The 16,419-nt window shown below is 38.6% G+C and overlaps 1 protein-coding gene across 1 annotated transcript in view; it reads left to right on the top strand.

The window, feature by feature from the left end:
• The window catches only part of LOC129402473 (hyaluronidase PH-20-like), a 50,652-nt gene extending 37,719 nt beyond the window's left edge, over positions 1 to 12,933 (top strand). The window contains exons 3-5 of the mRNA XM_055129185.1: positions 630 to 1,357; positions 8,966 to 9,055; positions 12,406 to 12,933. Coding sequence (XP_054985160.1) covers positions 630 to 1,357; positions 8,966 to 9,055; positions 12,406 to 12,933 — 1,346 coding nt within the window. The remainder of the gene's footprint in view (positions 1 to 629; positions 1,358 to 8,965; positions 9,056 to 12,405) is intronic.
• The last annotated feature ends 3,486 nt before the right edge of the window (positions 12,934 to 16,419 follow it).

Genomic DNA, 16,419 nt, shown 5'->3' with positions numbered 1-16,419 from the left:
TAAATACCTATATTAATTTTTCTAAAAACTCAGTAATGGTTTGAGATGAAAAAAATACAAAGTACTATAGAATTTAAATTCGGAAAGAATTATTTTGATTCAAACACATATATGTTTGAACACAGCATAGGTATTCTATATTCAAAAATTATATATAAATTAAACTTTAGGCATCCAAGGTTTGAGAAGAGGACATTTTTTTCACCCCTGTTACAGAAATGCAGTCAATCTACACATTTCCTTTTATTTTCTCTTACAGAGGAACAACTTCAAGACATATCTGAAACATGATGTGTGAAGAATAATTTTTAAATGGAACATGCTCATTATCTCTTTCTATGCTTATTGCTTACATTAATTTTTGATTAAACAAACAGTGTAGGAAGAAGTGATTTTAATAGTCATTATTTTGATCATGGAAGTGCTGTTGGCCAGGAGGTTTGTTGAGTTCAGTGGAGTATCCAAGGCAATGTTAATTTTCTTTTTTCTTCCAATTTTCTTGACTGAGGATTACAGAGCCCCTCCGATTGTCTCTAAGACAACTTATGTCTTAGCCTGGAATGGCCCAGATGATGTATGTTTCGAAGATTATAATGTTTCTGTGGATGTGAGATTATTTTCATTAATAGGAAACCCCAGATTCGCTGTTAAAGGTCAAAATGTTACCTTACTTTACGTCGATAACATTGGTGTGTTTCCCTACATCAACCTTGTCACAAAACAGGAAATACATGGAGCAATTCCTCAACTGGGAAATCTAGTTGCACACTTGGAAAAGACTGAGTATGATATTATCCGTCTCTTTCCAGAAGATAAGTTGGGCTTGGCTGTGATAGACTTAGAAGAGTGGAAACCTATCTGGATAAGGAACAGGGGTAATAGAATGGTTTACCGGAATAAATCAATTGAGTTGGTTAAGAAGGCTCATCCAACCTTTCCTGAGGCAGATGTCGAGGCTATAGCCAAAAGAATATTTGAAGACGCAGCAAGGGATTATATGCTGAAGACTTTGCAGTTGGCTCAGACCATTAGACCAAAATATTATTGGGGTTTTCACAATTATCCTGATTGCTTCAACAATAATTATCGTAACGACCCCTACAATGGAAGTTGCCCTGAAATTGAGAAGAAAAGAAATAATGAGCTGGACTGGTTATGGAATGGAACCACTGCCCTTTACCCGTCCATTTATTTGAATACAGCTTTAAGGGATAGCCAAAAGGCTGCACTCTATTCCCGAAATCGTGTTAACGAAGCCCTTCGGATTTCTAAAGTACGCAACAGAGATAATCCACTTCCGGTTTTTGTATACATGCGTTCTGTTTATACGGATGATAGGACACAATTTCTTTCTGAGGTAAGTAAATCACGGTAAGGTAACTACAAGAAATTTTTCACAATGCTATTTAGTGTAATTGAATTGCATTTTTGAAGGGAATAAAATATATCTTTATTATTTATTTAGTTAGTTATTTACTTATTATTTATTTAGTTAGTTATTTGAGCGTCATCCTACTGTACCGAGTACTTGCTCCTCTCTCTGTACTCGGGATCACTCCGGAGACGATTGAGGAACTAGATGCGGTGCCAGGGATCAAATCAGTTCTGCCATTTGCAAGGCAGGAGCTCTGTGCTTTTTAGTGCCTGTCTGGCCTTAGAATTTATCTGCTTTTGTTTCTATTTTTTTTTTTTACAATCTTTTTTTTAAAAAATTTTTATTAAATCACCATGTGGAAAGTTACAACGTTCCCAGGTTTATATGTCAGTCACACAATATTCAAACACCCATCCCCTCACCAGTGCCCACAGTCCACCACCAGAAACCCCAGCATACCCCCTGCCCCCACCCCCTAACCCCTACTGTATAACTAATGAATTTCACTTCATTTTTTCTTTACCTTGATTACATTCCATAATTCAACACAAAACTCACTATAGTTGACATAACTCTCTCTCTCTCTTTTTTTTTCTTTTTCCTTTTCCCTTTTTTTTTTTCTTTCTCCCCCTTATCCCCCTTCCTGCGCCTCATAGTATGTTGTACGCCACGCCATGTCGGCCAGCGTGGGGCTTTTGCTTAGTTCACAGTCCAGAGGTGGCTGCTACATTAAAAACCTTCAATATTTTCAACAAAAACTTACTGTTATTATTTGGAGTTTCCCCCCCAAGTCAGACCTGTTCAAATGGAACCGATTCACATTGCTGACAATTATAAATGTTAAGTCGCGTGGACGCAGCAGCGTCCGCGCGGTTTTGGATTTCTGTATAAAGTCCACGGAAAATTCTGCCAGAAATTACATAGCCCATCTCACAGTCCCAGTGCATTGCTGTAAGAAGTCTCTGAATTCAAAGTCTTTAGGCGCAGAGGGTCCGATTCGTGCTCAGTGGCTCCGGGTTTATCTGGGCCAAAGGCGTGCCGGTTACGCACCCTTCCCATGAGTTCCTGGGAGCCCCCAAAGTAAAATCCGATTACCTGTGGGTCTGGAGTTACAGAAGATGGCGCCTGCCACATGGTGCCGCCAGCCCGCCGCTTTCCATGCAGGAAGACAGGGTGAGGAGGAAAAAAAAATCCACCCCCAGCAGCACCGAGTTGTAGCCCAGTTTGGTGTCCCAGTGCATCGCTCTCGGGTGCTGCGCTGGATACCCGAATGTGTTACATCTTTGGAATCAAAGTCTTTAGGCGCAGACGGTCCCTGTTTCTATTTTTAAGACAATGTTCAGGGCACATTTCTGGCTCTACAATCAGGGATCACTTCTGATAGGTCTTGGGGACAGCATGAGATGGAGTGCAGTAAACCTGGGTAGCCTGGCAGCAAGGTAAGTGCCCTACCCAACCTATGATCCCTCGGCACCTAAAATTCATTTCAATAGCCTTTAAGAACAAGCCTACACAGTTATTAATCAGCATAAGTATAAAATAAGGCTCTGACTAGTTTATAATTTAATCATGTCTGCTATCCACGGAAACACATAGTTTAGAGTATGTAGTAATTCAGTTTATTTAACTTTGAAGTGCTTACTTTCTTTTTTTTGGAAATATATTTATTTTTAATTAGAGAATCACCGTGAGGGTACAGTTACAGATTTATACACTTTTGTGCTTATACTTCCCTCATACAAAGTTCGGGAACCCATCCCTTCACCAGTGCCCATTCTCCACCACCCGTAAACCCAGCGTCCCTCCCACCCTCCCCAATCCCATCTCCCCCCCACCCCACCCTGCCACTGTGGCAGGGCATTCCCTTCTGTTCTCTCTCTCTAATTAGCTGTTGTGGTTTGCAATAAAGGTGTTGAGTGGCCGCTGTGCTCAGTCTCTAGCCCTCATTCAGCCCGCAACTCCCTTCCCCCACATGGCCTTCGACTACAATGTAGTTGGTGATTGCTTCTCTGAGTAGACCTTTCCCCGGAACGTGAGGCCAGCCTCGAAGCCATGGAGTCAACCTCCTGGTACTTATTTCTACAGTTCTTGGGTGTTAGTCTCCCACTCTGTTATACTATATACCATAGATGAGTGCAATCTTTCTATGTCTGTCTCTCTCTTTCTGACTCATTTCACTCAGCATGAAACTTTTCATGCCCATCCACTTAACTACAAAATTCTTGACCTCCTTTTTTCTAACAGCTGCATAGTATTCCATTGTATAGATGTACCAAAGTTTCCTCAACCAGTCATCCGTTCTGGGGCATTCGGGTTTTTTCCAGATTCTGGCTATTGTAAACAGTGCTGCGATGAACATACATGTGCAGATGTTGTTTCGATTGTACTTTTTTGCCTCTTTGGGATATATTCCCAGCAGTGGTATTGCTGGGTCAAATGGGAATTCAATATCTAATTATTGAGAGTCGTCCAAATTGTTTTCCAGAAGGGCTGAACCAGTCGGCATTCCCACCAGCAGTGAAGAAGGGTCCCTTTCTCCCCACATCCTCTCCAACAGCGGTTGCTTTTGTTCTTTTGGATGTGTGCTAGTCTCTGTGGTGTGAGGTGGTATCTCATGGTTGTTTTGATCTGCATCTCTCTGATGATTAGTGATGCAGAGCACTTTTTCATGTGCCTTTTGGCCATTCGTATTTCTTCCTTGGTAAAGTTTCTGTTCATTTCTTCGCCCCATTTTTTGATGGGGTTGGATGTTTTCTTCTTGTAGAGTTCAACCAGTGCTTTATATACCATTGATATCAACCCCTTATCTGATGGGTATTGTGTAAATATCCTTTCCCATTCTGTGGATAGTCTTTGGATTCTGGTCAGTGTATTTCTTGCGGTGCAGAAGCTTTTTAGTTTAATGTAGTCCCATTTGTTGATCTCTGTTTTTACTAGATTGCTTAGTTCAGTGCCACCTTTGAAGATACCTTTATCTTCAATATCGTGGAGGGTTTCGCCGACATTGTCTTCAATGTACCTTATGGTTTGTGGTCTAATGTTGAGGTCTTTAATCCATTTTGATCTGACTTTTGTGCATGGTGTCAAGTCAAGGTCTAAACCCATTTTTTTGCATGTGGTTGTCCAGTTGTGCCAGCACCATTTGTTAAAGACGCTTTCCTTGCTCCACTTCACATCTCTTGCTCCCTTATCAAAGATTAGATGGTCATACATTTGGGGTTGTGTGTAGGGATATTCCACCCTGTTCCATTGGTCTACGGCTCTGCCTTTGTTCCAGTACCATGCTGTTTTAATTGTTACTGCTTTGTAGTAAAGTTTGAGGTTGGGGATGGTGATGCCTCCCATCATCTTTTTCCCAAGAATTGTTTTAGCTATCCTTGGACGTTTGTTATTCCATATGAATTTCAGGATTGCTTGATCCATTTCTTTGAAGAGTGTCATGGGTATATTTATAGGGATCACATTGAATCTGTATAATGCTTTAGGGAGTATTGCCATTTTGACAACATTGATTCTCCCTATCCACGAGCAGGGTATATGTTTCCATTTCCTCATGTCCTCTTTGATTTCATGGTGTAGTGTTATGTAGTTTTCTTTGTAAAGGTCTTTTACTTCCTTGGTTAAGCTGATTCCGAGGTACTTGATTTTCTGGGGCACGATTGTGAATGGGATTGCTTTTTTCATGTCCCTTTCCTCTGCCTCATTGTTTGCATATATGAAGGCCATGGATTTTTGGGTATTGATTTTGTAGCCTGCAGCTTTACTGTATAAGTCTATTGTTTCTAAGAGTTTCTTAGTAGAGGTTTTAGGCTTCTCTAGATATAGTATCATGTCGTCTGCAAATAGTGAGAGTTTGATTTCTTCCCTTCCTATCTGGATGCCCTTAATCTCTTTTTCTTGTCTAATAGCTATCGCAAGTACTTCCAGTACTATATTGAAGAGAAGTGGTGAGAGTGGGCATCCTTGTCTTGTGCCTGATCTCAGAGGAAAGGCCCTTAGTTTTTCCCCGTTGAGGATAATGCTTGCCGTAGGCTTGTGATAGATGGCTTCGACTATCTTGAGGAAAGTTCCTCCAAACCCCATTTTGGCGAGGGTTTTCATCATGAAAGGATGTTGGATCTTGTCAAATGCTTTCTCTGCATCTATTGATATGATCATATGGTTTTTATCTTTACTTTTGTTGATATGCTGGATTATGTTGATTGATTTCCGAATGTTAAACCATCCTTGCATCCCTGGGATGAATCCCACTTGGTCGTGATGTATGATCTTTTTGATGAGTTGTTGGATCCTATTTGCTAGTATTTTGTTGAGGATCTTCGCATCGGTGTTCATCAGGGAAATTGGTCTGTAATTTTCTTTCTTAGTGGTGTCTTTGTTTGCTTTTGGTATTAGGGAGATATGTGCTTCATAGAAACTGTTTGGGAGAGTTCCTGTCTTTTCAATTTCCTGGAAAAGTTTGAGGAAAACAGGCAATAGGTCTGCTTTAAATGTTTGGAAGAATTCGCCAGTGAAACCATCTGGGCCTGGGCTTTTGTTTTTGGGGAGGTTTTTGATTACAGTTTCAATTTCCTTAACATTGATGGGTCTATTCAGGTATTCCAGGTCTTCTTTCTTCAGTGTTGGGAGATTGTAGGAATCAAGGAATCCATCCATTTCTTTTAGGTTCTCCTTTTTTGTGGCGTAAAGACCTTCAAAGTAGTCTCTAATGATCTTTTGAATCTCACTGGTTTCTGTTATGATGTCCCCCTTTTCATATCTGATTCGATTTATTAGAGTTTTCTCTCTTTCTTTCTTTGTGAGTCTTGCTAGCGGTTTATCAATCTTATTTATTTTCTCAAAGAACCAACTCTTTGTTTCATTGATCTTTCGGATTGTCTTTTTGGTTTCCATGTCATTAATTTCTGCTCTAATTTTTATTATTTCTTTCCTTCGGTCTGGTTTGGAGTCCTTTTTCTGGTCCTTTTCTAGGGTCTTGAGTCGTGAAGTCAAGCTATCTATGTGGGTCCTTTCTTCCTTCCTGAGGAATGCTTGGAGAGCTATAAATTTTACCCTTAACACGGCTTTAGCTGCGTCCCATAGGTTTTGGTAGCTCGTGTCTTCATTCTCATTTGTTTCCAAGTATCTTTTGATTTCTTCCTTGATTTCCTTCTTGACCCACTCATTGTTCAACATGGAATTGTTTAATTTCCAGGTGTTTGATTTGATTTTCCGTATTTGTGGGTGGTTAGCTTCTATCTTCAGCGCATCGTGGTCTGAAAAGATGGTTGATACAATTTCTATTTTTCCGATTCGATTGAGGTATGTTCTGGGGCCCAGTACATGGTCTATTTTTGAAAATGTTCCATGTGCACTGGAAAAGAATGTGTATTCTTTCTTTTTGGGGTGTAAGGCCCTGTATAGGTCTATTAGGCCTCTCTCTTCAATTTCTTCATTCAGAGTCAGTGTTTCCTTGTTGAGTTTTGTTCTTGTGGATCTATCTAGAGGCGATAAGGCCATATTGAAGTCTCCGACTACAATTGTGCTGTTAGTGATGTCCTCTTTGAAGTCTGTTAGGAGTCGTTTTAAATATTTAGCCGGTCGTTTGTTAGGAGCATATACGTTTAAGAGTGTGATTTCTTCCTGTTGTACATATCCCTTGATAAACAGAAAATGACCTTCGCTGTCCCTTTTGATCTTTTTCATCCTGAAATCTATGTTGTCAGATACCAGGATGGCCACTCCAGCTTTTTTATGGGGGTTGTTTGCTTGGAGGATTGTTTTCCATCCTTTGACTTTGAGTCTATGTTTACTCTGTTTGTTCAGGTGTGTTTCTTGCAGGCAACAGAATGTTGGGTTTAATTTCCGGATCCATTTAGTCACTCTGTGTCTCCTGATAGGTGCATTTAGGCCATTGACATTGAGAGAGATTATTGTGATGTGGTTTTGTGTCATCTTTCTGTGGGATTTGTTGTTCTTATGGGGCTCCTCCTTGTCTTACAGTAGCCCCTTTAGAGCTTCTTTCAAGATTGGTTTTGAGTCTATGAAGGACCTGAGCTGTTGTTTATCCGAGAAGTAGTGTATGGTTCCTTGGAGTTTGAGTGAGAGTTTAGCTGGATAAAGTATTCTTGGTGAGGCATTCATTTCGTTGAGTTTTTTCACTATGTCCCACCATTGTCTTCGGGCTCGGAGGGTTTCTTCTGACAGATCGGCCGTAAATCTGAGGGGTGCTCCTTTGTATGTGATTTCCTTCCTTGCCCTTGCTGCTTGCAGAATTGTGTCTCTATCCAAGGTATCCGTCATTCTGACTATGATATGCCTTGGGGTATTTTTATTCGGGTCTCTTTTTGCTGGTACTCTTCGGACTCCTTGTATCTGGATGCCTGCCTTCTCCAGCTCTGGGAATTTCTTAGCAATGATATCTTTGACTGTGTTTTTTTCATTGGGGTTGCTTCCCTGCGGTTCTGGTACTCCAATGATTCTTATGTTGTTTCTCTTGAAGTCATCCTCCAGGGCTCTGATTCGCTCTATAGCCATTTTGAGGTCTTTGGCCATGATTTGTTGCTGTCTATAAGCTTTCTGCAGCTCATCTTCCAGATCACTGATTCTGTCTTCGGCTGTAGTCATTCTACTGTTGAGGGCATCTAGTGAGATTTTTATTTCATCTACCGATTCCTTTATTTGTGAGACTTCCGTTCGAAGGTTTGAAATTTCTGCTCTCATTTCTGCTCTCATTTCTTCCTGTATTTTCTTGGTAGACCGTTCCAGCGCTTCATTCATCTCTTCCTTAATTTATTGGATGTCTGTTCCATATTTGCTTGGAGTAGGTCGACTCTCCTCCAGATTTCCTCTCTGAATTGTTTATCTGAGAGGTCGTAGATGTGAGAAGCCCCTGTTGAGGTTTCTGGTACCTCTTCTTCCCCCTCTCTTCGCGGGGGGGATTTTCGCTGTTTCTTCATATTGTCACGGAAGTGTAGAGTTGGAACCTTGTAGTTATTTATTCCTCTTCCTTTTTGTGGGAAGAAGGGGCTCCGATTGTGCTAAACTTCCCTTATTCACTGATAGCTTTTATACTGTCAGCCTAAGCTAATGGCTATTTTGGGTAAGTGTTTGAGATCGGAAAAGTGAGTTTTCAAAGGAATACACAGTACCGATTGAGCTGAGGTAGCAAAGAATAACTGCGGCCGGTTCGGGAGACAGGGCGCGCAGGGCGAGCAGGGAGTGACTTCAGAAACTCCGGGGACGCAGACAGCAGCGGGAAGTGGAGGAAAGGGAGGGCGTGGCCGAGGGATGGTCCTCGTACCTGATGGACGTGCGCAGTTACAAGCCGGTTCCGGAGACGGGGTGCGCAGGGCGAGCAGGGAGTGACTTCAGAAACTGGGGGGACGCAGATGGCAGCGGGAAGTGGGTGCTTACTTTCTTGACAATAGAAGACATTAACATAATGACATGTATTTTGGGTATAGGAGGACCTTGAATGTGTCAAATAGTAATAAGTGATGGGAAGAAAGTTAAATTATATTTGACTCGGCATACTTAGTTATGGTTTTCCTTTTCTATGAATGACAATTTAATATGACGTCTGTTAAATCTTTCTATCTCATTTGCCAGACTGACCTTGTGCATACAATTGGTGAAACTCTGGCTCTTGGGGCCTCAGGAATTGTCATCTGGGGAAGCTACACGATAGCCCAAAGTGAGGTAAGTTGAATTCATAGTAAATAAAGGGAATGCTTTTGTTTTTTAAGGTACAGAGCCGATGTTGAATAATGAAATAGTGATATATGTTCAGTGAAAATAATTGAATCAATCATCCTAGCTTTTGTACAATTATTTAATAAGGGAGAAATCTATTACTTGTTTAGTCAGCAAAAAGATCAGTCATAAATTACTTAATAAGATTAAACAAAAATAAAACAAAAAGTGAAATTGGTTGAAATTTTCTAGATTGCTTTGAAGAATCAAAAGTGAAATTATAATCTTAATTTTCTGACATAGTACAGCATTATTTTCCAGCTGCCTGGCATAGTAATAGAAATACTCTTATAAAATTTTACTATTTACTATGTTTTGGCAAAATTTACTACTGAATAGCAATAGTGTACTGTAGAGATAAGCAAACAATGACCATGGGTCAAATCTATCTGACATTATTTGTTGTTCTACTACTAGACTAATAATGACTTAGATTTTTAAAAACATATTAAAAGATCAAAATACTAGTATCTTATAAAATGTTTTATAATGTAAATTAAAATTTAATATCTGCTATTGCACTGTAGTACTCTCATCCATTGATTTGCTACAGTGGGCACCATTAATGTCTCCATTGTGAGACTTGTTGTTACTGGTTTTGGCATTTTCAAATAAGTCACAGGTAGCTTGCCAGACTCTATTGTAAGGGTGGGATACTCTCGATAGATTGCTAGGCTTTCCGAGAGGAATCTAGGAATCAAACCCAGGTCAGTTGCATGCAAGGCAAATGCCCTTCCCACTGTGCCATTGCTGTACCCCATAACCTGTTATTAGTTTTTAAAAATACATTTTGGGGACAACATAAACATGCTCATTGGTTTTGATATCTAGGACTGTCTATGGTAATAATTCATGCCTAAGTAGTATAAGTCAGAATCTATATAATTATACAACCTGAAATATTTAACCTCCTGTCCTTAATAGGGAAATAACATGAGCACTTGTCGTGTTAAAGAATGAATATGATTAAATGACAGACAAATTAATTAGGGGCCAGAAATGTAACCTGAGCAGAGCAAAATCCCTTCACAGGTAAACTCATTTTCATGTGGTACACATATACTCGGTTTAGTGGTGATATATGCCACTAAGAGTAATGAAATAGTATAGGTAAGAAAGAGAGGTGTGAGTTGGATATTTCTATGTGAGGTAGTCAGCGTGGATCTATCTATTGAGGTGAAATTGGAACTTAAAATTAATGCAAGTTAGGGACCATGTTTCTGGACATGAGTAATGGCCTTGAAATTAAAATGTTCTTTTCAAGAAAGAGGGAAAAGTGTGAATGTGATTGAAGCACAGAGTGGAAGGAATAGGGTGGTAAAAAATGTGGTCAGTTCCATATGCCATGGAGAATACCTAATGATGTCATTGCAAAGGTTCGTTTTCTAGTAACTGCAGAGAAAGGGCTACTCTGTAAGATCTGAAGATACACTGTCTTCTATTGTCCATCAGAAAGGTCATGATTTTACCTTATTAACTTATATATATAAAATACTTAAATAACAGTAGTCTCTGAAATTCTTTCAATATGATCTCTGCCATTTTTTCTAATCGAAATACTACTATTTTCTCTGCTATAATCACCAAATAATAGAGAGAATAGAAAAAAATTACTAAGAGAGAGAGAGCTATTTAGATGCTTACAACAATAGATATTTTCAAATGTCGGGAAACAAAAAAAAATTGTTGTTTTCACCACATCTGATATTGCTGATCTTACTGCTACTCAGCACTCAGATATTACTCCTGGTGGGCCTCAGGGTATAATATAGGGTTGCTGATTTGAACCCAGTTTGGCCACGTGCAGAGCAATCATCCAGCCCTCTGTACTACTATTTTGGTGAAAATTAAAAATTTTAATTTCTGTAATATTCTAATTTTCCCCAGTGTCTCCCCAAATTTATATTCTCTACTTGCTATGCTCTAATATTCTATGTAAAAAGAGTTTAAATTCTCAATGCTGCTTCCTTTATTTAAACAGTTCTATGAACTTTATCCTTAGTGAAGAATAAAGAACATATTTCACAATTAATATGACATGATAAAAACTTTAATTTTCCACCCTCTATTTTTTAATTTTAATCTTAACTTTTTTTTCTATCATGATTCTCGGAACATCTCCAGTCTTATTTATGGAGAAATAGTCCTTTACTTGTTTTTTTTTTTTTGTTTTGGCCACACCCATTTGTACCCAGGGATCACTCCTAGTGGAATTTTAAAGACTATATGTGGTGCCAAGGGCAGAATCTGAGTTGACCACATACAAGGCAAGTGCCTTAATCATGTACTCTCTCTTTGCCCCAGTCCTTCAATTTTAACATGATTATTTTCTACCACTGATACTGCCTCACTATAGTCACCCTTGGAATTCATTACATATATATCTCCTAGATTTCCCGTTTTATTGTTATTTGAATGCTACTTCATTTATTAGTAATTTACGTTTTACTTTCCATGTCCTTTATCATCAATAGAATATGGTAATCTTCAAGCTGATTCATTGGCAATTTGAGAATGTCAGTAAGAGTAATAGTTGTGAGTTAATGAATTAATGGTTAGAGAATGTCAGAAAATAATGTAATTCCATGTTTTTATTTTGTTTTCTTTTGTTTGGCATGAGAAGGGTTCCTGAGTGGTGTTCATGAGGGTTCCAAGTGTTCCTCAGAAGGTTTAGGGGCCTCTCCCTGAGTTTGGTCAACCAGAACAGCAGTTCAGTGCTAGTCCTGAGGAGGCAGTGTTGCCAGTGTGTTGTGTGTGTGAGTGTATTTGTGTGTGACAGAGATTTTAGAGGTGTCCTAGAGCCCTAGGTCACTACAAGAGGGTTCACGAGCATTCACAACCACACAGAGTGGTATTGGTGGCACATGGAAGACCTCATATATATCACTCAGGAACCCTATCCATCAAAAAAAAAAATGAAAGATTCCTAAATTGATTTACATTCTAGTCAGTTGAATAAGGGCTATGTCTTCAACAGATAGGCCCAGAACTCTTGCTACTGGCACAATAACCTTTCCCAGGGCCATAAATTCATCAAATATTAAGAAAGGCTCAAGTTAAGATAGGGCATGTTCATCAATTTTTACCTGGCTTGAAATAGCATGTGAAATTCACTTAGAGATGTTTATCAAATATATTTGAAATGCTATATCTTATAACCATAAAGAAGATTAGTTTTCTATATTTTTGTTCTGCTTTTTGTTTTTCTTGCTTTCATACACTGTTTCTAATGATAAATGAATTCACATGTAAACTAACTTGCTCCTCAATATTCTGAATTTCCTAAAAATTTGCAGGTTGCTTGCAGAAATCTAAAAACTTTTGAGAGAGAAACACTGAGTCCATACTTAATCAACGTCACTCTAGCAGCTAAAATATGTCACCAAGCTCTCTGCCAAGATCGAGGATTCTGTACGAGGAAAGACTGGAATTCAAATGACTATCTTCACCTGAACCCGAAGAATTTTGTTATTAAGTTTGCGTATTGTGACAAGTTCATAGTATATGGGGAGCCCTCAGTTGAAGACCTACAGCAGTTTTCTGACAAATTTGATTGCACCTGTTTTGCCAATGTCACTTGTAAGAAGAATGATGAAGTAGAAAATGTTAAAAACATAAGGGTCTGCATTAATGAGGAAACTTGCATATCAGCCTTTGTAAACCCAGGAGAAATACACGAAAGTACCACAGAACCCAAAACAACCTCCACAGGAATTGCCGCCACACCCATCTACATACCCGCCCCCACAACCACCAACACAAACAAGACCACAGCTCTTAACACACCCGCCGCCACAATCGCCACCACCACAACCACCACTTAGAGAAGAAGGATTTTCTAGTCAACTAAATGACGTCACAGCCTCCTCTCTATCACATAGACTCTAGTTTTTCTTAAAGTCTTAGCAAACATACCCATTGATGTCAGAAGAGCCATCCTCAATAACAACCAAGGAAAAGCTGTCAAAGTATATGCCCATTGTCTCATTGATATCCTTTACATTGAAATATTCAGCTTATTCTGATTACATTTTAGTAGATCCATTAACTTTATAACCCTTTGATATTTGAAAATTGAATAAAGAATGCCCCTAAAACAGTTTACTTTTTTTTGAGGGGCGGATTGGGTCGTACCTTGCGATGCTCAGAGATCAATCCTGTATCTGGGCTCAGGAATTAATTAGACCGATTATTGTTGGGTGAAAACTAGACAATGCCAGAGATAGGACCACAGTTCACCAGATCCAAGCCCTATCCACTTTGCTATCATTCTGGCCATTAATTTTTATCAAGACATTTTTCATAAGTAAATAATCCTTGAATTATTATTGAAAAATACATTAAAACTGGAGTAGGATATTATTCAAAATAAGGGCCTGGGGCACTTACCTTGCATGTGGCTGACCCCACTTAGAGCCCTAGCAGAGCAAATTGCTCCCACAGCTCTGTCAGGAGATTTACATGAAGAGCCAAGAATAAGTTTTGAGCATTGCAATTGTGATCCTAAAACAGAACAAGACAAATAATATTTGTTGGACAATCTGACTTAAAATGAAAATTGATAATGAATTTTGGTTTAATACACCTTCAAATTTTAATCTGCTTATTAACTTGCCATATAAATTTAGTGAGAGGATTTCCTGTGTTATGTTTTCTATTTGTTATGCAAAGATTGGGAATATTTTCTATATCATGCATAGCATATCTAGTTAGAGTAGGCTGTTTTATTATCCATTCTATCAAAAACTAATCAAAAGTTCTGTAAAACTCTGAGGTCAAGATTACTTCTTAGAAAACTAAAGATTTTGATAATAGAAATTGACTGCAAATAAGTGTACAAGCACTTTGCAATCATAGTAAAATCTGTCAAATTGTTGAGATGAAAATGATTTGTAAAATGTTTTCTTCTAATAATACCAACTATTTCTCTGTATCATAGTGCTTTTATTAGTTATGTAATCTTTATTATTTCACTTCTATTGAATAAAATTTCTATTCACTAAATTAATCATTATTGTACTATTGACTTTTACTCAGTGTAGTTTATATTCAAAATTCATATATATGTATATGTAATTATTTTTGTTGAGTGTCAAATATGAAAATCCTGTGTACTTAAATTTCCTTATCTTTCCTCAAGTCTCTAAGAATAGTTTATTTTTGGTGTGAGGTTTGGAGCACACTGGGCAATGCTCAAGTTTTCCTTTGTTTCCGCTCTCATTAATTCCTCTGGGCAGTGCTCAGAGGGCACTAAGGAAGTCAGGAATGGAGCACAGGTTGGCCACATGTAAACCCAACCCACATTCTTACCATTTTTGCGGTTATTTTTGTTAGCAAAACATTTTTCATAAATAAGTTATCTTTGAATTATTATTGCTCCATAAATTAAAAATTGAATAAGACCTTTATTTCAAAAGATGGGGGTAGAGAGATAATGCAATGTTTTTACCATTTATTTTCTTGTGTCAACACCTGTTAGAGCCCCAGAATAACAAATAATCCCTCAAGAACTCACAGGTAATCTCCCTGAGCAGACAGCCAAACATAAGCCTTGAGCACATGGGTACAAACCGAAAACAGACAAACAACAACAACAACTAATCATGGTACAGTTTGAATCTAAGTAAATGGAAACTGATACTGGATTTTGATTGAATCTACATTTGGTCTTAATCTGATTATTAACTGTGACTGTCCTGATCAAAGTCATCCCGTTGCTCATGGATCTGCTCAAGGGGGCACCGGAACATCTCTATTGTGAGACTTATTGTTACTGTTTTTGGCATATCCAATACGTCACTGTTAGGTTGCCAGGCTCCAACATGCAGGCGAGATTATCTCAGTAGTTTGCCAGACTCTCTGAGAGGGGCGGAGGAATTGAACCCAGGTTGGCCACATGCAAGGCAAATGCCCTATGTGCTAGGCTATCGCTCCAGCCCTGGTTATTGACATACCATAAAAATTGAGCTTTTAAGAGGAAGTCCTATCATAGCCCTGTAGCACTGTCATCCCGTTGTTCGTTGATTTGCTGTAGTGGGCACCAGAAATGTCTCCATTGTGAGAGTTGTTACTATTTTTGGCATATTGTATTATGCCACAGGCAGCTTACCAGCCTCTGCTGTGTAGGCAGGATACTCTCGGTAGCTTGCTGGGCTGTCGAGAGGGAAAGAGGAATCAAACTTGGGTCAGCCGTATGCAAGGCAAATGCCCTACCCACTGTGCTATTGTTCCAATCCTTGATTGTAATCATCATTATTATATGTCCTATCATATTTTCCAATTATTATGTACAGATTAAGAATATTTTCTTTTTTCTTCGTAGCATCTCTTAGAGTTGCCTATTACATTCATCATTCTATGAAATACTAATGAAAAGACCTGTAACATTTACTTCTTAGAAAGTGAAAATTCCAATCATGCAAATTTGCCACAAATAAATGTACAAGAACTTTGCAATCATAACAAAATTTTGCAAAATATTCAGGTGAAATACTGTCTTTTAAAACCTTTGTTCTAATAATCAAAACTTTCTATGCATAATATTCAGTGTATCACTGTCATTCCTTGCTCATCAATTTGCTCGATTGGGCACCAGTAATGTCTCCGTTATGCGAATTGTTATTGCTGTTTTTGACATATCGAATACACCATGGGTGGCTTGCCAGGCTCTACTGTGCTGACGACTTACTCTCTATACCTTGCCATGCACTCTGAGAGGGGCTGAGGAATCTAACCTGGATAGGCCGCATGCAAAGCGAACACCCTATCTGCTGCGTTATTGCTCTAGCCCATGCATAATATTAACAAAATGTAATAGCTATTTAATATTTTAGGTGTTTCGTTGTAGTGAATAAAAAATAGTGGCTATAGTGATTGCACAGCATAAGGTATTGCCTTGCATATTGCAAACCTGGTTTGATTCTCAGCATCTTCTATGTCCTCAAGCACCGCCAAGACTGTCACTTCAGTGTAGAGCCTGGAGTAAGCCCTGGACTTCTCTGTTTGGTCTCAAAGCACCTTAGAATAGGAAAACAAAGAAAAGTATCAATCCAAGGAGAGTGATTCATCAGAGGTTCTAAATAAATCATGATGTCTTGAACTCACTTTGAAATATTTTAAGTATTAATTAAAATTAATTCAACCAAATAAGTATATTTCAAAGTGAAGCACAAACTCTACTAATAGCTTAAAATATGTATCATATTATCTATGGAGAATCATGCATTTATGTCCATTTAATTGTTTGAAAGTATAATTTTAGAAGTCATATATTTCATTCTGAGAAAAGCAGAAGGGTTCCATAGAGAAGC

Source organism: Sorex araneus, chromosome 1 (genome assembly GCF_027595985.1).
Source record: "Sorex araneus isolate mSorAra2 chromosome 1, mSorAra2.pri, whole genome shotgun sequence".
Lineage (NCBI taxonomy): Eukaryota > Metazoa > Chordata > Mammalia > Eulipotyphla > Soricidae > Sorex > Sorex araneus.
This window is presented reverse-complemented; position numbering and strand designations above follow the sequence as displayed.